The sequence below is a fragment of the Eubalaena glacialis genome, chromosome 3, assembly GCF_028564815.1.
Source record: "Eubalaena glacialis isolate mEubGla1 chromosome 3, mEubGla1.1.hap2.+ XY, whole genome shotgun sequence".
NCBI classification, from domain to species: domain Eukaryota; kingdom Metazoa; phylum Chordata; class Mammalia; order Artiodactyla; family Balaenidae; genus Eubalaena; species Eubalaena glacialis.
The window spans coordinates 88,342,446-88,364,191 of NC_083718.1; the positions used below are offsets into that span (position 1 = coordinate 88,342,446).

The 21,746-nt window shown below is 49.3% G+C and overlaps 1 protein-coding gene, 1 long non-coding RNA gene and 6 other non-coding genes across 9 annotated transcripts; 4 read left to right on the plus strand and 4 right to left on the minus strand.

The window, feature by feature from the left end:
• Positions 1-256: 256 nt before the first annotated feature.
• On the plus strand, positions 257-420 carry LOC133089240 (U1 spliceosomal RNA). The gene has a single exon (XR_009700618.1). It is a non-coding gene; the product is annotated as a U1 spliceosomal RNA (small nuclear RNA).
• Positions 421-2,474: 2,054 nt separating this feature from the next.
• Positions 2,475-2,548, minus strand: TRNAN-GUU (transfer RNA asparagine (anticodon GUU)). Its single transcript has one exon. It is a non-coding gene; the product is annotated as a tRNA-Asn (tRNA).
• A 2,594-nt stretch (positions 2,549-5,142) lies between these two features.
• Positions 5,143-5,216, plus strand: TRNAN-GUU (transfer RNA asparagine (anticodon GUU)). The gene has a single exon. It is a non-coding gene; the product is annotated as a tRNA-Asn (tRNA).
• Positions 5,217-7,270: 2,054 nt separating this feature from the next.
• Positions 7,271-7,434, minus strand: LOC133089251 (U1 spliceosomal RNA). Its single transcript, XR_009700629.1, has one exon. It is a non-coding gene; the product is annotated as a U1 spliceosomal RNA (small nuclear RNA).
• A 326-nt stretch (positions 7,435-7,760) lies between these two features.
• LOC133088245 (uncharacterized) lies at positions 7,761-9,888 on the plus strand. 2 transcript variants are annotated; one of them, XR_009700502.1, is made up of 5 exons: positions 7,761-7,799; positions 8,122-8,204; positions 8,539-8,620; positions 8,964-9,025; positions 9,166-9,888. It is a non-coding gene; the product is annotated as an uncharacterized LOC133088245 (long non-coding RNA). The 2 variants fall into 2 exon arrangements; XR_009700501.1 differs by lacking the exon at positions 7,761-7,799 and adding an exon at positions 7,809-7,984.
• Positions 9,889-14,177: 4,289 nt separating this feature from the next.
• On the plus strand, positions 14,178-17,872 carry LOC133088246 (putative neuroblastoma breakpoint family member 5). Its single transcript, XM_061186092.1, is given in 5 exon segments — positions 14,178-14,489; positions 14,491-14,627; positions 15,677-15,728; positions 16,560-16,774; positions 17,134-17,872. Coding segments are annotated over 5 exon segments (579 nt in total). The 5' UTR covers positions 14,178-14,343; the 3' UTR covers positions 17,163-17,872.
• A 2,722-nt stretch (positions 17,873-20,594) lies between these two features.
• On the minus strand, positions 20,595-20,666 carry TRNAQ-CUG (transfer RNA glutamine (anticodon CUG)). The gene has a single exon. It is a non-coding gene; the product is annotated as a tRNA-Gln (tRNA).
• Positions 20,667-21,421: 755 nt separating this feature from the next.
• LOC133089263 (U1 spliceosomal RNA) lies at positions 21,422-21,585 on the minus strand. Its single transcript, XR_009700640.1, has one exon. It is a non-coding gene; the product is annotated as a U1 spliceosomal RNA (small nuclear RNA).
• Positions 21,586-21,746: the final 161 nt, after the last annotated feature.

Here is a 21,746-nt window from a genome sequence, read left to right on the forward strand (position 1 = left end):
GGAGAAGAGGAGCCGCCTTAGAGGTCAGGAATGGGGCTTGGCTTATGTAAATCTTGCAGCGCAGGGGTACAATTCCCCGCGAGCCACTTCCCGGGCTGTGGAAGTTTTCCAGAGAAGTTGCTTGGATTTTATTAGCAGAGTCGTTTGGAGGGGCTGAGAGGCGTGGAAGAGGAGGGGGCGCGGAGGGTGGGTAGGGAGCGTGTGTGTACAGTGTAGGAGTCTAAGGCTGTACGGGGGGGCGGGGGCAGAGTGGTTCATACTTACCTGGCAGGGGAGATACCATGATCATGAAGGTGGTTTTCCCAGGGTGAGGCTCACTCATTGCACTGCGAGTGTGCTGACCCCTGCGATTTCCTCAAATGGGGGAAACTCGACTGCGTAATTTGTGGTAGTGGGGGACTGCGTGCGCGCTCTCCCCTGGCGATGAGTGTGCTAACAGCAGAATTAAAATCACTAGCGGGGCCCCGTGTCTGTTAAAGATAGCTAGTTAAAGATCACAGCCGGTTTTCTCACTCACGCGGTGTTCTGTGCTGTTGTGTTTCTGGTTTTTTTTTTTTGGTTTCTAGGCGTAAGGAATACGCCAGCACCCCCTGGCCCCCGACACGTGTGAGAGCGCGCATTAGGTCGTTTTTCTTTTTTTTCCTTTTCGTGTGAGTTGAGTATTAGCGTTCTGCGCAAGCGCCGAGAGTTTGCCTTACTACTTAGGAAGTCGGCCTTTCTTAGTCGGTACCTTGCAAGATTCTTTCGAGAGTCTCCACATGTTCCGTCCCAGCTTTGAACCTTGAAGCGGGGCGGGTCACGTCACACGCAGGCACGGCAACTGCATTTGTTCCCCTGCCTCAAACAACAGTCACAGTACCATGCGGGCGACGTGCAAAAACGTTTTCCCCGGGACTGGCCGTCTCGGCCTCCCTCGTAATGCAGTGGATAGCAATTAGTCTGCTAAGGCAAGGAACACGGGTTCACCGGTTCGAGCCCTGATCCGCGAAGATCCCATACGCTACAGGGCAAGTGAGGCTCTCCTCTGACGATGCCTCAAGCCTGCGCGCCTGGAGCCCGCGCTCCGCAACGAGAAAGGCCACCCCTCCCGCTTTCCGCAATCGGGATAACCCGGGCGCAGCAACGTCGCTGCAATGCACCCAACAATGAATAGAATCAATTTGTTAAAAGAAAAAAAGAAGGGGGAGAGAGAGGGGCCCTCCGGTGAACGAGGGCAGTGAGTGGTCCCCGAGGGTGGGGAAGCAATGGCTCCAATCTAAGGGCGGGAGAGTTTTCCAACCAAGGCACACGGGGGCCAACGGAGTGGACCTTGTTGAGCTGAGAGTCCAGGAAGGCCGAACGACTTCGTGTCCGCAGGACAAACTCCCAGGGAAAAGAGAGAAATGCTAAAAGTAAAGCAGCGAGGAATGCAGCACAGGCCTGACCCGTGCAGCTCTGGGAGGAAACTCCCCGAGGTCGGGGGAAATTTTTGACAGCCTCGGAGACTCGCACAGATAATGCTCCTCCCCAGCAGACAGGCTAGAAGGAAAAAACAAACAAACAACCGCAACCAGGAAACATCGTAATTCAGGAGGGCATTGGGTGGAGTACTCAGGAATGTCTTGCCTCAGTAGCGGAAGCTAGTTAGCCCCAGACTCATCGCTGCTCGGAACCACTTCGCAAATCATAAAAGCAAGAGCGGAAACGACCGAACTGTTTGCAAGTAACTTAAATGCATCCATGAACAAAGTTGAGCATTTACAGGAACACACACCTTTCCAGCAAGGCACCATTCACCATGCCTGGCCTTCCATCAGAGATTTTGAGGTATCCAATGACCCCCCTCCATCATGCAGAGACACATCGGTCATTTGCCAATGACCCAGAGCTGACACAGATGTTAGAATCACCAGAGAAGGACATTAAAACATTTATTCCAACTGTATTCCGTAACTTCCAACAGTTAAATGTACACACGGGAACCATTTTAAAAAGACCCACTCTAACGTAAAGAGGTGAAAACTACACTGTCTGAAAGGGAATGTACTGCAAGGGATTAACAGCGAGCAATTCGAAAACGCAGAAGAAAGAATTTTGAATAGGAATTGCATTGACTCTGCAGATCACTTTGAGTAGAAAGCGGCAGTCCCAAATGCCAGGGCTGAGGCGTCCTGAGATGGGGCGGTGAATACTCCGCGCGGGTGGTGCCATGGAGCTTGAGTGCCGACGTCGCAGCTTGAGTAAGGGATTGCCGCCACCCGTGTGCGTGTGCCTTCATCCTCTGGCAGTTGTCCTGGAACGTACAAGGCAGATGACTTAGTGAGGGCAGCCCTCCACGTGGTGCAGAGAGACCAGGGGCACCAGGTAAAAACCGGGAGCAGGCCGAGATCAGCTGGGTGGAGATTCGGGGAGAGGGGCGCTGGGGAGGAACTGAAAGGGCAGACGCATAAAAGCGACAGCTGAGACCTCGCTCATCAGATTCCAAGAACCAAGTTCGTCCCTGGGTGGGCTCGAACCACCAACCTTTCGGTTAACAGCCGAACGCGCTAACCGATTGCGCCACAGAGACGAGCCGCTGCGAAACTTTCTTGTAACATCCTGGAATCAGAATGTATTCCCCGTCCCCTCCAACCCCAGCGGAAAAGAGATTCAAATGTCTCTATCTTGTCCAACCTCGCCGGCGCCGGAGACACTGAGTCTCGTGGACCGTGGACACCGAGCCCGGGTGAGCTGGGGGCTCCGACGAAACAAGGCCGGGCCCACGACCATCCTGGCCTGCTCCTGGCCGCCTCGAAAGCGGCCCCTCTACACGAGACGACGGCCGCCTCTCTCGGGCTCAAGTCCTCCATTTCCCACTCGTGATCGGCCTCACCCGTCGCGCTCACCGCAAGTCCCCCTCCAGGCCCGGCTGGTCGTACGGGGGAAGGACAGCAACCGGCTGTGTCCCCACCGTTCTGCCCCCTCTGGGCGCCTCCAGAGAAGGGCTCCACGAGGCACGACCCGGAGTTTGCTCACCAGGCAGCCCCTCGCCCGGAGCAGGGCCTGGCATCCAGCAGGCGCCCAATAAATGCCTCGCGGAGGATGCATTCCGCCGCCGGGGCCAGGGGTGGGGGGTAGACCAAGAATTCTTATGCCACCTGTAAGCTTTTAGTCCTCGAGGAACCTAGGCTTTTTCAGATCAGCTGTTCTTCAAAACCTTTCTTCCAGCAGCTGATTTAGAACCAGATAAAAGTCCTAGAAAGGCCAGGAGGGCACCACCCCGACCGGCTCTGAACTCCCCACCCGAGACGGTGCGGCGGCCTCAGCCTGCGGGCGCAGGTGTCGGGTCTGAGAGGCGTGAAGGAGGAAAGCTGCAAAGGAGAAAGACGGCTGGGCTAGGTAACCTGGGAGTATGAGGGAGAAAGAGATACGTAGAGGCTGTCTTTCCATTGCCTTCGGTATTCTTTAATCACCTGCAGCTGTGTTTTGTAGTTTTCAGTCTACAAGTCTTTCACCTCCTTGGATAAGTTAATTCGTAGATATTTTATTCGTTTTGGGTGCTATCGTAAATTGAATTGTTTTCTTAATTTCTTTTTCAGATTGTTCACTGCTAGTGTATAGAAACACAACTGATTTTTGTCTGTCTTGTACCCTGCCATTATACAGAATTCGTTTGTTGACTCTGGTAGTTTTGTGTGGGTTATTGAGGATTTTTCTATGTATAGGAGCACGCCATTCGCAAAAACAACGACAGGAGAGGTTCCCTGTTTTGGGTCGCTGCAGCCCCTGAGTCTTGGACCATCATGCACAGCCTAGGCCAGGGAAATCGAAATCGGCGGGAGCCTTTCTTTGCAAGCCAAGCTCCAACCGGCAGGAGCACAGCGACACCTCCAGGCCCAGGCAGGGCCGGCGCTATGCCCTAGGATTTTCCGGGACGTGTGAGGCCCGAAAAGGGCAGATTCCGATCAACCCAGGCAAATGCTCCCAGACAGAGGAGAAGGTTGTTCTTGGAGCCGCAGGCGCTCTCCTCAGGGTGGGCGGCACCGGGAGCGTCAGCGACGGCGCAGCTGGAGGGAATGCTGACTCCAGGCCTTCGGGGTCTCGGGCGGAGTCTGGGCGTCCTCAGAACGTGGAGTCCTCCGGTGAGGTGTGCGCCTCGCCACCTCGCCCGCCTGCTCTGTGGCCAGTAGGGGGCAAGGCACCAAGTCCAAAAGGTAGAACCATACGGTGTTGCCGGGGGTGATCAGGCACCGGAAGCCCGTTTTCCGTTAGGATTCGAATTCAGACCCAAGCAGCCAGGCTCCCATCACCGCACCAATCACACCACGACCACTGTGCTCCACCGGGGACCTACGGAGCTGTGGTCGGATCCACGTTAGCGCAGCCGTCTTTCGCCTTTGCAGCTTTCCTCCTTCACGCCTCTCAGACCCGACACCTGCGCCCGCAGGCTGAGGCCGCAGCACCGCCTTGGGTGGGGAGTTCAGAGCCGGTCGGGGTGGTGCCCTCCTGGCCTTTCTAGGACTTTTATCTGGTTCTAAATCAGCTGCTGGAAGAAAGGTTTTGAAGAACAGCTGATCTGAAAAAGCCTAGGTTCCTCGAGGACTAAAAGCTTACAGGTGGCATAAGAATTCTTGGTCTACCCCCCACCCCTGGCCCCGGCGGCGGAATGCATCCTCCGCGAGGCATTTATTGGGCGCCTGCTGGATGCCAGGCCCTGCTCCGGGCGAGGGGCTGCCTGGTGAGCAAACTCCGGGTCGTGCCTCGTGGAGCCCTTCTCTGGAGGCGCCCAGAGGGGGCAGAACGGTGGGGACACAGCCGGTTGCTGTCCTTCCCCCGTACGACCAGCCGGGCCTGGAGGGGGACTTGCGGTGAGCGCGACGGGTGAGGCCGATCACGAGTGGGAAATGGAGGACTTGAGCCCGAGAGAGGCGGCCGTCGTCTCGTGTAGAGGGGCCGCTTTCGAGGCGGCCAGGAGCAGGCCAGGATGGTCGTGGGCCCGGCCTTGTTTCGTCGGAGCCCCCAGCTCACCCGGGCTCGGTGTCCACGGTCCACGAGACTCAGTGTCTCCGGCGCCGGCGAGGTTGGACAAGATAGAGACATTTGAATCTCTTTTCCGCTGGGGTTGGAGGGGACGGGGAATACATTCTGATTCCAGGATGTTACAAGAAAGTTTCGCAGCGGCTCGTCTCTGTGGCGCAATCGGTTAGCGCGTTCGGCTGTTAACCGAAAGGTTGGTGGTTCGAGCCCACCCAGGGACGAACTTGGTTCTTGGAATCTGATGAGCGAGGTCTCAGCTGTCGCTTTTATGCGTCTGCCCTTTCAGTTCCTCCCCAGCGCCCCTCTCCCCGAATCTCCACCCAGCTGATCTCGGCCTGCTCCCGGTTTTTACCTGGTGCCCCTGGTCTCTCTGCACCACGTGGAGGGCTGCCCTCACTAAGTCATCTGCCTTGTACGTTCCAGGACAACTGCCAGAGGATGAAGGCACACGCACACGGGTGGCGGCAATCCCTTACTCAAGCTGCGACGTCGGCACTCAAGCTCCATGGCACCACCCGCGCGGAGTATTCACCGCCCCATCTCAGGACGCCTCAGCCCTGGCATTTGGGACTGCCGCTTTCTACTCAAAGTGATCTGCAGAGTCAATGCAATTCCTATTCAAAATTCTTTCTTCTGCGTTTTCGAATTGCTCGCTGTTAATCCCTTGCAGTACATTCCCTTTCAGACAGTGTAGTTTTCACCTCTTTACGTTAGAGTGGGTCTTTTTAAAATGGTTCCCGTGTGTACATTTAACTGTTGGAAGTTACGGAATACAGTTGGAATAAATGTTTTAATGTCCTTCTCTGGTGATTCTAACATCTGTGTCAGCTCTGGGTCATTGGCAAATGACCGATGTGTCTCTGCATGATGGAGGGGGGTCATTGGATACCTCAAAATCTCTGATGGAAGGCCAGGCATGGTGAATGGTGCCTTGCTGGAAAGGTGTGTGTTCCTGTAAATGCTCAACTTTGTTCATGGATGCATTTAAGTTACTTGCAAACAGTTCGGTCGTTTCCGCTCTTGCTTTTATGATTTGCGAAGTGGTTCCGAGCAGCGATGAGTCTGGGGCTAACTAGCTTCCGCTACTGAGGCAAGACATTCCTGAGTACTCCACCCAATGCCCTCCTGAATTACGATGTTTCCTGGTTGCGGTTGTTTGTTTGTTTTTTCCTTCTAGCCTGTCTGCTGGGGAGGAGCATTATCTGTGCGAGTCTCCGAGGCTGTCAAAAATTTCCCCCGACCTCGGGGAGTTTCCTCCCAGAGCTGCACGGGTCAGGCCTGTGCTGCATTCCTCGCTGCTTTACTTTTAGCATTTCTCTCTTTTCCCTGGGAGTTTGTCCTGCGGACACGAAGTCGTTCGGCCTTCCTGGACTCTCAGCTCAACAAGGTCCACTCCGTTGGCCCCCGTGTGCCTTGGTTGGAAAACTCTCCCGCCCTTAGATTGGAGCCATTGCTTCCCCACCCTCGGGGACCACTCACTGCCCTCGTTCACCGGAGGGCCCCTCTCTCTCCCCCTTCTTTTTTTCTTTTAACAAATTGATTCTATTCATTGTTGGGTGCATTGCAGCGACGTTGCTGCGCCCGGGTTATCCCGATTGCGGAAAGCGGGAGGGGTGGCCTTTCTCGTTGCGGAGCGCGGGCTCCAGGCGCGCAGGCTTGAGGCATCGTCAGAGGAGAGCCTCACTTGCCCTGTAGCGTATGGGATCTTCGCGGATCAGGGCTCGAACCGGTGAACCCGTGTTCCTTGCCTTAGCAGACTAATTGCTATCCACTGCATTACGAGGGAGGCCGAGACGGCCAGTCCCGGGGAAAACGTTTTTGCACGTCGCCCGCATGGTACTGTGACTGTTGTTTGAGGCAGGGGAACAAATGCAGTTGCCGTGCCTGCGTGTGACGTGACCCGCCCCGCTTCAAGGTTCAAAGCTGGGACGGAACATGTGGAGACTCTCGAAAGAATCTTGCAAGGTACCGACTAAGAAAGGCCGACTTCCTAAGTAGTAAGGCAAACTCTCGGCGCTTGCGCAGAACGCTAATACTCAACTCACACGAAAAGGAAAAAAAAGAAAAACGACCTAATGCGCGCTCTCACACGTGTCGGGGGCCAGGGGGTGCTGGCGTATTCCTTACGCCTAGAAACCAAAAAAAAAAAACCAGAAACACAACAGCACAGAACACCGCGTGAGTGAGAAAACCGGCTGTGATCTTTAACTAGCTATCTTTAACAGACACGGGGCCCCGCTAGTGATTTTAATTCTGCTGTTAGCACACTCATCGCCAGGGGAGAGCGCGCACGCAGTCCCCCACTACCACAAATTACGCAGTCGAGTTTCCCCCATTTGAGGAAATCGCAGGGGTCAGCACACTCGCAGTGCAATGAGTGAGCCTCACCCTGGGAAAACCACCTTCATGATCATGGTATCTCCCCTGCCAGGTAAGTATGAACCACTCTGCCCCCGCCCCCCCGTACAGCCTTAGACTCCTACACTGTACACACACGCTCCCTACCCACCCTCCGCGCCCCCTCCTCTTCCACGCCTCTCAGCCCCTCCAAACGACTCTGCTAATAAAATCCAAGCAACTTCTCTGGAAAACTTCCACAGCCCGGGAAGTGGCTCGCGGGGAATTGTACCCCTGCGCTGCAAGATTTACATAAGCCAAGCCCCATTCCTGACCTCTAAGGCGGCTCCTCTTCTCCAACCCCCGCCCTGTCCCCGCCCTGCCGAGATGACCAATGGGCGGGCCGGCTGCTGAGGGGGGAAGTGATGTCATCACGCCCGCCCACTTCGGGAGCCCACCAAGCCGAGGTAACACGCCTCTTACCCTTTATCTGAGATACCGGCGGATTTTGCCAGCCTCCTCGAATTCTTCTTACCTTTTGTCCTGCGTTACACGCCGGGGAAAGGAATTCTGGGATCGTGTGTTATGCTGATGCAAAATGTTTTTAAGAAGTAAAGAAGTTGTAAAACAATGGATACAAGTGTATATTTATGTATGTGTCTTGTGTGTAGACATGTAGATTCAGGGTTACATCTCAGAGTGCTACTCGGTGTATTTTCTGTGCACGTCCTTCCTACTTCAATCTCGTGGTATCCCAGGGACCATGTTTTTCCTTTCCTCACCATACAGAATACAAGAAATGACGATTCTGAAAAAGAAGCTGATGACCAGAATAAGGGATAGGAAGATGACCTGTTTGCTTGAAGAGCGAGGTTGGTTTGTTCGTTTGTCTTCTCTTCCTGGGTGAGACTGGGTTAGACCTGAGGGCGGGGCGAGGGGAGGCTGAAGAAGGCAGCCAACTTGTGTTTTCAGACCAGAGAGCAAGGAGCGGAGTAACTTGATCCTTGAGGGTGCCTTTGGCTTAAGGGGGAAGCTGACTCTTCCGGAGAATCCTGGAGCCGACAACAAAGGAACTCAGCACCCAGCTAACTTCCAGGAAGAAGCTTCCTTTCCTCCCCCTGCTTTTCCCCTTTCCCCTCCTTTCTGTCTCTGCAGCCATCAGAAATAAACTCTGGCTCATTTCATCTGAAATATGCTTTATTCCAGGGAGAGTAATAGCTCAGAGAATCTCTGAAAAAGATCTCTAGAAAAGACAAGGAAACAGATTATCCCCTAGAGCCTCCAGAAGGTAAGGCAGCCCTATTGACCCCTTGATTTTAGTCCAGTGAGACCTTTGTTGGACTCCTAACCTACAGAACTGTAATATAATAAATGTGTGTTCTTTTAAGCCACTAAACTCATGGTCACTTATTACGGCAGACATAGAACACCAATTCACTAAGTGTCTAGCACATTCACCTTAGCAGTAATAAGATGGGGGACCTAGTGAACCCTATATAAATCTGCAGGTTGTCTGTCTGTCCTAGGTTGACAGGTCAAGAGATATTGGTACATGTTTAAAGCATTACATTAGGTATCTTTTTTCCTTTCCGTTTTTTCCCTAAAGGACTCTCGCCCTATTTCCTGCACAGGTGTACCCAACATGGTTCTCACTGGAATTACAGCAAATTGGAAGACAGTGGTGGTGACACAGGTTGATTTCATTTGCTTTTAAGAATGGGTTCTAACACGTAGAGGGAAAGAGTATAATTTATGGAAAGTTAAATACCGTAGAATCCTCCATTCCGAAGATACATTTTTCGCAACTTTTTTTTTTTTTTTTCTTTTTTTTAGGGTGAAGAACTACTTTTCAGAGGGTGAAACACAAGACTGGCTTTTAGGAATTTTCCCCCAAAGTAATTTGTGACTGGATCCTGTTGCCGAAACTTGGCCTCTGTTCACCGGTGCCGAAGAGGAACGCGGAGACAGAGTTTTGGGTGAAGTAGAAAAGAGTAGCTTTTATTGCTTTGCCAGGCAGAGGGGGCCACGGCGGGCTAATGCCCTCAAGACTGTGTGACCCACCCTCGAGGGCGTAGTGAGGAGTCTTACAGTGTCCGAGGAGCAGGGCGTGATCAGCTCGCGGACAGTTCTCAGACTGGCTGGCATCAAGGGGAAGTTTCAAGCGTCATCAACTTTCTGGTTTCAACCAGTCCAGGGTCTATGTGCTTGTGGGCAGCACTTTCCATCTGGAGGGGGTCTGCTCCCTGTAAAACCACTTAGGAGTGTGTGTCAGGCCTTTATCTGAAGCTTCAGTGAACTGGGAGTTCGGTGATTCTGCCATGTGGCGGATTTATAGTCTAAATTGTTGCCCGTTCCCCAGCCCAACAGCTGTTCTTTGTTTCTACACCTTCACATTCCCTAATCATTAACTCTTGAGTCAGCACTTTACTTCAAAAGACAAGGACACGGGGGCTCGTACACGGTTTCAACCCTGACCAAGTCTGAGATTTACACGATGCATATGCTGTTGTTTTCATAAATGTTAACGTCCATAAAATGAAGTTCTTAAAAGCATTATTTGAGTTCTCCATTGATTACTGATTGTATCATCAATACCTTCCAGCCCTGGCAGCACAGGGAGGAAGGAAGAATTGCTGGGATGCTTGCATCACCACAGGGCAAGAGGTCCTCAAATTTTACTGCTTTATCTTTAAGTAATACTTCATAGTTCGGCTGACTTTTCATCCATTCTGCTGATTCTGCCAGTGAGTTCCTCTGTAGTGACAGCCAAAGGCACTTACGGAAAATACGTAAACAACCAAGTGTAAAAGCAGAAGTCGAGGTCACTTCATCTACTACGGAAGTGGGACATGTGTCTACCTCAGGCCTGAGTCTTCTGATGGGCCTTTTGGTAATTGGTGGCGGTGGTGGTGACAATGTTTGAGTTGTTTTATTTTTTATTTTATTTTTATCTTTATTTTATTTATTTATTTTTTTGGCCACGCCGGCGGGGCCTGCGGGATCTTAGTTCCCCGACCACGGATCGAACCCGTGCCCCCTGCAGTGGAAGCTCACAGTCTAAACCCTGGACCGCCAGGGAAGTCCGTGAGTTTTTTTGTTCATGTTGTTGTTTGTTTTAATTTTTCAACTGTTACTAGGAAATAATTGTGGAGCAAGTGCTCGGTTTTAATGCTGGAAAGCAAAAGAACGTAACTAAGGACTTTTCCCAAGGAATGCTTTGAGATCTTTATGTCAATTTGTGGTGTGACTTATCCACTTTTTCAATTAAGGATTCTTAATTAAAGGAAAACAAACTTATTTATAGGTTCGAATCAGTCTTACAGAACAATAGGTTTTCAACTGGGATCCGCAGCCCACCCGCATCAGAAACATGTGGTTTGTGTTTACGTGAAAAATGCAGACTCTAGGGCCCCACGCCAACGAAACCTCTGGGGGTTGGAGCCCAGGAAGGAGCTTCTGTAATCTCCACAGCTGATTCTGAGGCACTCTAAATGTAAGAACTGCCCTTTAATATTTTTAGATAAGGGGATTGTTACAAAATGACAAGAGGGTAAATAATCATTCTTTTAAACTTAGACTTCAAGCGTTGGACAGCGAGGTGAGCTCTTCCTGACAGTTTGTCTTTCCTATTCTTCCCCACTCAGCCTAGGGACGCGTGCAGAAATTAGAAACAAAGTAGGGGAAGAAAAACTTATTTCTTTACACACATTTTGCTTTAATAGCCACCGAAAAGATTGTTTCATTTCCTCTCACTGACCCTGTCCACCAGTTATGTTGGCCTTTAACGTATCGCTGTAGCAGCATGTATAAATATATATCATACATTTATTCACACATACACACATTCGAAAGCACTGTGAAGACACAGACTAGGCTTTGGCACAACTGGGGGCCGCTCACATGTCACTTAAAAATGATCACTGGTTCATTTACACAAGACTTGCAACAGGCTTGGTGTGGCCAGTAGCCCCCAAGTCCCAGAGAGAAGTTAGGATGACAAAATCGGACAGTATATTTAGAGTGAGGTCAGTACACTTCTTGGAGATCATAGAAGCATAGAAATAGGAGGTCTAGGCTAAGCACGAGACGGCATCTGGGAATCACTGCTCTCACCACGTGGATTCAAAGAACTCAGGTGCTGCAGTGTAGACCGACGCCCAGCCTGACTGTGACCCAGCCGCGCTGGCCCCGGGTCAGGTCGTCGGGCCCCTGCCGACACTGTCCTGCGGGGCACCGCTGCTCAGTCCTGAGCTTTACGATCTGCCGTGGAGCTCCGGCGTGGGGACCACATGCTCCATTGCTAGGAAGCAGGTCCCGTTTCCCCCGAGTTGACCCTCGGAGGATGAGGCGAGAAATGTGCTGTTGCTGGTTCCCAAGCCCCTGGGGCGTTCAGAAGCAGTGCCACCAGGTCCTCTACCAACGATGCCTGTTTTGCTTAGTGCTGGGCCCGGTGGACCTTGGCTGGTGGTTCCTCAACGACTGCAGGAGAGGCCCTGTGCCTTTCGCCCTGCCCCACCAGGCCACATCTCTGACTCCTTCCAGACCCTCCAGCAGGGTCGAAGAACTTCATGACAGTCTAAAAGTTTGAGGTTTCTCACTTGTGGAAAAGCCTTAAGATCTGTTTAAAGAGAAGGTGGGGTGACTTCATGACAGCCCTACAGAAATTAAGACCTGTTGACAAACTATTTCTCCTGTGAATTTTTTTATACACAAAAGAATGAACAATGAGAACTCCGCTTAGATATTTTTTGGAAGGAGATAGGTAAGTGGTATCAGGACATGTGTAGACAACTTAAGAGTGACTGCTGAGGGGTTGGTTGCTATCAGTGGTGACCTTCACAAGCCCCCAGGCAGCCTTGTGTATTAGCATGGCCTAGGCAACTGGAAGGCAGGTGCCCCCAAGGTTCCATGACCGCCCCCACACCTACCAGTTCTGTTATTGCAACTCCAAACGGTAACCTAGCATGCTGGGTCCCCATCTGTCACTCCTGTCTGAGTGTGAGCTACAGACGGTGCCTTTGGCTCTGAGCGCTGGCACAATGAACCTTGTTTTTGCAGTTGCAAACCCTCAAGTTTCTCCCAACAGTAAGTTAAGAATTCCAGTTTCTGTCATCCCTCAGTCCTGATTAAACTTATGTGATTTCACATGTTTTTAATCCATCAAATGTTTGGGTTTCTTCTCCCCAGTCCCTGGCTCTACCTTTTCTCCCACATGTCACCATGGCAGTATCTCTTGGCCCTTTATCTGATCCAAGGGTAGAACTTACACTCACGGAAATCAACCAGGAGCTTCAGTTGTAGCTGGCAAAGAACAAGCAGAACTTCCAAGACCTCCCAGAGAAATTCCTTGTATCCCAAGCTACTGCCTACTCCCTGGCCAACCAGCTGCAGAAATACAGTTAAGTCCTAGGGGTCGTGGTCACCAAAGTGATGAATGGTCACTGTCTTCCCTCTGAGAAACAAAAACTCTCCAGACTTTGTCTCCTATTCCCTTTGTCATTTTGAATTTCATTCTGACCACAATCCAGGAAAGGTGGAAGTGGCTATTTTACCCTCAGTTGCCTGAGGATGGGAAAACCCAGGCACAAAGAGTTGAGCCACTTTTCCAGGTTTGCGGTGAGTTGTAGGGTGAGATTAGAGTTAAAATCCCAGATATTGATTCTTGGTTCAGGCACTGAACTGCCTGTTTCTCTCAGGAACAAGCTAAACTGTGTCAATTGGAATCTTTTCTGTTCTGTATCTGATCCTGCATCACTTGGCTAAACGACTGGAAATTGGATGGAGTTCATCAGTCCAAGTTTCCCTGAGGTCCCATTGGCAAAGCCCTGTGCTAGCTACACTGGGCTGACGTGGTGGTTACACAGGGGGAAGCAGGGGATAGTACCTGCTCAAAAGGAGCTTAAGGGTGAGACTGCCCCTCACTGAAACCAGGGCTACCTGTTTGAGTTGTAATGAATAATGAGTCACTTCTGACAAAGCTCTGACAATAGTCCCTGGCACAGTGTAACACAGTAAGTTCAAGTTCTACTATGTCTAATAACACAAACTTTCATAGTATTTGGGCACATTGTTTTCCAGGTCCTTATGGTTTCATGTATTCTCTTTCACACAAGTGTATCCAGGTGAGTTTTTTACCTTTGAGATACTTGTTCATTACTGAAGTCCCAGCACAAGGGAACCATCAGTCCTATGGTCCTAGGGGTCTTCCCAACCACACTGGAATCACCAGGAATGCCCCTGCTCAGCGTTTCACCTAAGAGGCTGCAAATATTGGTAAGTGGCCCAGGATTCAGTGTCAGTTTGCCAAACACCAGTTCATCTTGTCTAGTTACTTTCTGTGCCTTGGAGCTTCTGTTTCCTCAGCTCTAAAACAGGGAGTAACCGAATGCCATGCAGGTGGGAGGCTGAGGAATCAGATGTGGAAGTCCCTGCGTGGAGCCTGGCACCGAGGTTACATCTGTCCCCGGGATGGACCCCGCCTTCTCCCTTGAAGGCGGTGACCGCAGCAGCCTGTCCAGCTTTCCCCTGAGGCAGCGTCTCTGTTTCCCCAGAGTGTGAAGCATTTAAGGACATCACTGAATCTGTGCTGGGGGAGAATCTGCTGTTTGAGGCGCTGAGGCTAGCAGAGAAGCTGGCAGAGAAGCCCACGCAAGCTGAGAGGTGAGGTAAGGAGGGCAGAGATGTTCATGGCAGGCACATGGCACAATATTTATAAACCAGCAGGAGAACACCAATTGGTGAATTACGGACTCCAGTTGTTATTCAGAGCCTCATTTACTCCGCTTTTAGAAACACTGTTGACTTAAAATCACATATCATGAAATTCACCAAATTCAAGTGAACAACTCAGTGGCATTTGGTACCCTCACAATGTTGTGCAATCAATACCTCATTTACCTTTACATCACAACCCCCTCCTGACTGACTACACCTTATCATCCATTCTTGACCCTGTCATTCTCATGTTTTTTTCCAATTCACACCAGCTGTATCTGTCCACACTCCTTGGGGATGTTCTCACAGAAATCCCTAATAGTCTGTCATCTTTGCATTTTAAAATTGTATCTTCTGTCCCACCTTGGGACATGTGATATCCTAACTCGAAGTCAGGCACGAGAGCTGACCCAGTTACGGCGGACATTACGGGAAGTGAAAGATGACTGTCCTACTCCAGCAGCACCTCAAGGACTTCCTCATCCACAACGACCTTGACAACCACCAGGGGCAGGGCTTCCAAGAGCGGCTGATGGAGGGACACAGGCTGGCAGAGCACCTTGCCCACAAGCTCAGCCCAGGTAAGGGGGCCACAGTACTTGATAGCACTGAGCTGCTCCAAGGTCCCCTGCTCACAAGAGACTCCACACCTGCACTAGGAATGTTTTTTATCAGCCTTCCTGTTTCATGTCCCGTTTGGGGCTATGATAGGAGCAGGACTGGCTGAGTGGGAGAACAGAGGAGAAATGCGCAGGGTGGAGGGCATAGTATTCCAACTGTCTGATTCCTCCCTGATAGACCATGGCCTTTGGGGCAGGAGGCAGCATCCGCCCAGTGTTAAAGCACAGAAAGGACGATGTGACAGGAGGCAGCTTGTTAGAGTGAAAAGAGCCCTGGACTAAGCATGAAAGTTCCCAGGGTCCAGCCTGAGGGCTGTCTTTAGTAACAGTGAGTGAGTGAATGATTTTTTTCCTATCCCAGTATCTGTTTCCTCTTCTGTAAAATGGATCAAATAATCTGTTGATGGTAGCTATAGTGATGAAATGGGGAAATATTTACGAATGCACTGCAGAAAAAAGAAAGCCCTTCACTGTGTGGTGCCAGATAAGGTACTTGATGTAGTCAGACTCGGTGTTGGGAAACTTGTTTAGAATGGACCACTTTCCATAGAGAGACTTTCCCTTGATAACCAAGAGAAGCCACCTTGAAGAGCCCAGGGATGTGGGACATGGTTCTTCTCCTTAGAGAAAGGAGGGGATCTTGTGAGAGCTGTGAAGATGTATAGAGCCTGTGTCTTTGGCAGAATTTGTGGCAGGATGGATGATCCAGTTGTAGAAGTCAAGATGGAAGGCGGGCAAGTATGCAGTGATATAAGGAAGAAAGGACACTTTAAATGTTTGTCCAATTTCAGGCAGAAGGTGTCATGATGGTGATCCTCTGGTTTAGAGTCAGACTGCCTGATGGATCAGAAATCCATGCTCGGGCAATTGTTTAAAGACAATGCATTAGAACTTCCATACGGTACTAATTCATACATAGGTATTTATGACGCTATGACCATGTGAGTTGCTGTGTTTGTAGTGGGTGAAGTGGCAAGAAGCTGACTGGATATTTCTGAATTTGTCTGCAGAAATTCATGAAGATGAGGAGGATGAACAAGCACAAGAGACACTCACACACAGGTAACAGTGAACTATCAGGAGCTGGTAATGGGTAACGGGTAGGTAAATTATGGACGGGGTCAGAGAGAGTCAAGATACCAGATGCAAGGATAAGCAAAACTGCAGATTGTATTGATTTACTTTACTCAACCCACATGGAAATGGCCCTGTTAACTTGGTTGTCTGTTGTCTCCGTGCTACTTGTATGTATGACCCAAGGTGAATGCACCACCCTTAGGATTTCCTGCACACACAGAGAATATCTATTCTCTCCTAAAGGAACTCCAAGGTGAGATAAATAACTACTCCTACACAGTTGTTTTAGGTCCTTGGGAGGAAGGTACCTAGCAAAGGAATTAGTAGAGAAGTAACCAGAAAAATTAAGCATCAGGACAACTATCTAGAAAAAAGATTGGTTGTCATGTGACAGTAGTAAGTTCTATTCCTAAAAAGAAGGCATAATATCTCTGGGAGTCTATAATGCCTTAATAGCTATATTCACTTGACTACTTTATCTTAAATTGAACATGACTTAGGACCCCGGGGGTAGCATCTGGTATGGAAGTTCATGTGTGTTTCATGTTCCTGAAGGTACCATACTGGGATGGTTGAGTCTCACTCCTCATCAGACGTTGTGTGGCCAGTGCGCGGAGCACCTGCTGGTCTCCCTCTCCTGCCCCATGGCAGCCACACTCCACTTCACGTACGGGAGGATAGTTCCTTCCCTCTTTAGGGGACTGCCCTTTTGGTTTCTCTGACACTCCTGATGCCTCCCATCAAAACCAGCCAGGGCAGCTTGGGGTCGGATCCTCTTCGTTTAATTTTCTGTCATCCCTCTCCCACCTGGCACAGTGGGGAGCTGCAGGAGGTTGAAAAGAAGGAAGTGCCTCAGGAATCCCAGGATGAATGTGTTTTGACTCCTTCAATTCTCCAAGGAAGTTCTGACTGCAACCAGCCCTACAGTGATGGCAAATTTGCATTTGATGAATCAGAAGTGGGCCCTGCTCCGGATGGAGCCTGTGGTTGCTCCCATGCTAAAGAGGATGAAATTCCAACCGATCTCCCAGGTAGGTTCCATATTCTTTGTTCCCCACACCTGTGTAGACTGAGGAAGGTCATCTCTGAAGATAGTCCCTATAGACACATCTTGGTTAAATCAGGGAAAAGGATCTATTATGAAACACAGACATCAGGTGGCTCAGGGAGCCTTTATCCCTTTCTAGGCCCCAGTCATGCCTTTGTCACCCTGGCACCAGTGTCAGGCATTTGGACCCAAATCAGGTGTGAGAAACTCTCATCCACCTTGGGTGGAAATCCACAGTAGGTGTTTGTCAGACCTAGTTTGGATCAAATGTGTCTTGTCACCTGCAATGATCTAATTTTTGTTTTTTTGTACAATGTCCCTGGCCTTTCTCTCCCTATCCAGACACAATGGCAGACTTGCATATACATTAGGAGAGGTTGTTTCCCTGCTCTCAGTCCCAGTCTCCATCTTCTCTATGTTGGCTTCTGTTAACTAAGCAGTCATCCGAAAACCAGGACAGACACAGCTGTACCACTGCCTTGTTTGGATGTTTCCATGGAGCAAGGCTGGGCTCTGGCAGTCCCTTCAGCCTTGAATGGCCATGGTTTCTGTGTCGCACCAAAGATTCTTTTTGGTTTGAGGGTTTATACAATTCATCCATCACTCTAGTCTCAAGTATAAATTCCTCTAAACCATCAGCAACCACATAATCTGATGGGACTAACCAATATTGTAGAAACAATTCTAGAAAATAACTCAGCTCATTTTCTAGGATCATTGGGGAAAATATATTATTAACTATTTATACAGGCTCAGAACAAAGGATATTGGGAGAGCGCTTTACCAGATCAATAAGAGAATTTCCCTGACGGGTCTGGGGTCCAGTCTAATTCTAAGACTTAAGTGTCCTGGAATGTCTCTGCTAATGTATTATGTTCTTGCACTGAGAATATTAATGTCCTTGTGGTGTGTTCACTGAGTAAGTATGTGTGAGGCGTGATTTGCTTATTGTGACCCACTGTCTCTGAATTTCTTACTAGACAATCAAAATGATCATAAGCAAGTGGATGGACAAGAGCCAATGTCCATACTTTCTTTTTGGTGGTAGAATCTACAGCAGTGCTGTAATGTAATAAAAATGCAAGCCACATATGTAATTAAAATTTTTCTAGCTCGGTGCTTTGTGACCACCTAGAGGGGTGGGATAGGGAGGGTGGGAGGGAGGGAGATGCAAGAGGGAAGAGATATGGCAACATATGTATATGTGTAACTGATTCACTTTGTTGTAAAGCAGAAGCTAGCACACCATTGTAAAGCAATTATACTTCAATAAAGATGTTTAAAAAAAAAAAATTTTTTTTCTAGTAGCCACAATGAAAAGTAAAAAGTATAAGCAGACAATAATACAAATATAATCTTCTACATAGCTAATTAATGCTACACATTAAAGGAAATATAATTCCAGCAAAGTTTTAAAGTTGTGTTTAATAGAAAAATATTGTGCATGTCTTCAGCTTTTAAGTTTACATTCACATGAATTATAAATTAAATATAATTAAAATCCACTTCCTCAGTCCTACTAGCCACATTCTAAGTATTCAATAGCCATATGTGTCTAGTGGCCCCTATTTTGGACCTGGCAGATATAGAGACTGATGAGATTCACATTTGCTCTCTTGGCAAGACTACCTCAGAAGTGGTGTGTGCTCTCTGATCAGGAGGCACATCAAGTCCTGTGTGTCTCTTCTAATAATATTAGCAGCCCTCGGAGTTCAAGACCTAGATCCATTAACTGATTATGTGGAGTAAAATGGTGATATTCCATGGTCATGTATTATTTAACTGGAACACTTGTATAAAAAGAAACTTCCCCTAAATACTACATACTGTTTAATTATTTAGTGGTACCCTCTGTAAAGAAAACTGCAGCTTAATGAGCAATTCCCCAAGCATCCTCTGTGGTCACAGTTAGTTTCTTTTATTTCTTTTTTTTTTCCCCCTGTGCTAATATGAATTCAAAGTTTCAAACACATTGAAGTATTTCAATTCATTGCAATATAGTCTTTACTGATACTCCAATTATCCTGTCTTTCAGCAGTGAAAGTGACTTTAAGCTGGCTCCTTAATCCTTTTGATAAGATTCTAACAGTCTTTGAGACCTTTCTTGATATCAATATGACAAGGTGCTTCTGTCTCATCCTGAATATTTCTGCCCCTGACCTGGACTCAGTCATTTCTCTAAGAATCTCTGGTTTCTCTTTATGCAAAACGTTATTCCCAAATCAAATTGTGTAACCTAAAGATACTCATTGGAATTGGTTTCTTTCTAGGCCTTTCCAGCGGACAGAGCTAGGAAATACATACTCATATTTGTATGTATGTATTCACATATATTCACATTCATAATTCAAATTCGGAACTACAGGCTTTTTATTGAACGTCTATCTTTCATCTGAAACTCTTTTCTCTAATACCAGTATTTTTGTCTTTAAGGACACTGGGAGTAATAGAAATACAATATCTTTTACAGTCTCCTTTGCTTCTTCCCGCATTATATAGACAAAAGAATAAAGAAATACCAACAATGCCAATAATAACACAATTGAGGAAAGCAGTTTTTTAAATTTTGTCACTGTCCTGGGGTATATATATTGTGTTTTATGGTCTCTTCGGAGAGTTCTTATCCAATATGGTTGTTCCACAAAAGACATACACAGGTTCATTTGTTACATTGTGTTTTCAATGTCTAGAGGTGACATTTATAAATTTGTTTATTTATTATGTTTGGCTGTGTTGGGTCTTCGTTTCTGTGCGAGGGCTTTCTCCAGTTGCGGCGAGCGGCGGCCACTCTTCATCGCGGTGCGCGGGCCTCTCACTGTCGCGGCCTCTCCCATTGCGGAGCACAGGCTCCAGACGTGCAGGCTCAGCAATTGTGGCTCACGGGCCTAGTTGCTCCGCGGCATGTGGGATCCTCCCAGACCAGGGCTCGAACCCTTGTCCCCTGCATTCGCAGGCAGACTCCCAACCACTGCACCACCAGGGAAGCCCCTAGAGGTGATATTTAAAAGATTAATTTTATAATGATAAAAAAAATGAATGTGGTTCCCAACTCAAATCAAACCAAACAAGGCATATTCACTATAGTCTAGCCTTGACTATAAGATCTGCACGTGTCTCAAAGGCCTGGGTGGAGGTGCGTCAGGGATCCCTGCTCTCCTCAGACGCCGGAATCCTTGGCCTTCCTCCTCCTTCTGGCTGAGCTTGGGACGAAAGGACGAGGTTTCCTGGAGTCAAGGTTCAAATCTTAGCCTAACAGCGGCTTTTCTTGTCCAATTCAGACTTAGGAGTGAGAAATTCTGAATAAAATCGGAACAAAGTGGAATAGGCTCAATTAAAATTCGGAATAAAGTAGGGCACCTGAAAACAATTCAGTACTTCCCATCCAGGTCTGGAACCATAAGACGTTGTCACCCTGGCTGCTCAGCGATGTCACAGCCCCGCACCGCGACCATTTACTCACAGTGACAACCGCGCAGTTAGTTACAAGACGTCCGGGGCGAAGCCTCTCGCGGGGCAGGACTCAGTGGCCGCAGCCTCTACATTCCGCCCCCGAAACTCAGGGTGACCCGTCGAGGGGGTGGCACTGGCTCGGTCGCTGCGCCCCTGGGCGGCGGGGCCGGGGCCTCCGAAAACCAGCGACGGGCAGGATCACTAGGGTCCTGCGGGGACGCCGGGGGCTCGTCCCCCCGTCTGCCCGCCACGTCCGCGTGGAGCGCGCGAACCGCGCCTCTCCGGAACGCGGGAGAGGGAAAGCACGTCCCAGCTGAGAAATAAAAAATCCCCTTCTTCTAACGAAACAGAAAAGGTCCCACCGAGATTTGAACTCGGATCGCTGGATTCAGAGTCCAGAGTGCTCACCATTACACCATGGAACCCTCCGCCGGCTGCTTCGCTGCTCCCGCTACTGAGCCAGGCCGCGCACAACCCCGCAGGCGCAGGAGCGGCGTTGCGCCGGGGTCTCTCATCACCCCGCCCCGAGCCCGCTTCCTTCGCGACACCAGGAAGAACCTGACGCGCCTGCCCTCCGCCGTCTCTTCAGGTTTCTACCTGGTGGAAAGAGACGAAATCTATTCTGGCTGAGCGATAAGAAATGTTTTTAGGGTTTCTTCCCAGTCCACCTGCGCTGTGAGCAACCCTAGTGTTTCCCCCTGAGGTAAAATCCCTGCCAAGAAAAACAAAACTTTTTTTCGTTTTTTCGCAGTTGTCCTCTTCCCGCTGTCCTGCGAGCTTGGAACATCGTCAAACAGCCTTCGGGACTTGGGGGGATGATCTTCCCTTGCGATCGCAGCCGGCGTCGTTGGAGCACAAAGTGTTGTTTTTTTTTTTTCTTGTTGGTAACTAGATCGGAACCGAAAAACCTTGTTTACATGGTAGCAGCACCGCTACGTGTGTGTTGAAAAGGCACTGAAAACAAATTACATACAGAAAAAACGTTTATTACACTGCTGAGTAGAAAAAATGCTCTTACTCAAGCCGCCAGAGTTCAAAAAATCAGAAACAGGGCCGGATCCAGAAAACTACACACAATAAAACCCAGCAAAAACCACTACTACAACGCAAGCACATAAATACAAGGCAATCTTACGCTTTTTTTCCCCCCCGTTTAGCTCTACTGTTAAACATCAATTGCGGGGGAAAAGCGCGCACGCAGTCCCCCACTACCACAAATTATGCAGTCGAGTTTCTCCCATTTGGAGAAATCGCAGGCGTCAGCACACTCGCAGTGCAATGAGTGAGCCTCGTCCTGGGAAAACCACCTTCATGATCATGGTATCTCCCCTGCCAGGTAAGTATGAACTCTTTTTTCCCCGCCCCCCGTACAGCCTTAGACTACTACACTGTACACACACGCTCCCCACCCACCCTCCGCGCCCCCTCCTCTTCCACGCCTCTCAACCCCTCCAAACGACTCTGCTAATAAAATCCAAGCAACTTCTCTGGAAAACTTCTACAGC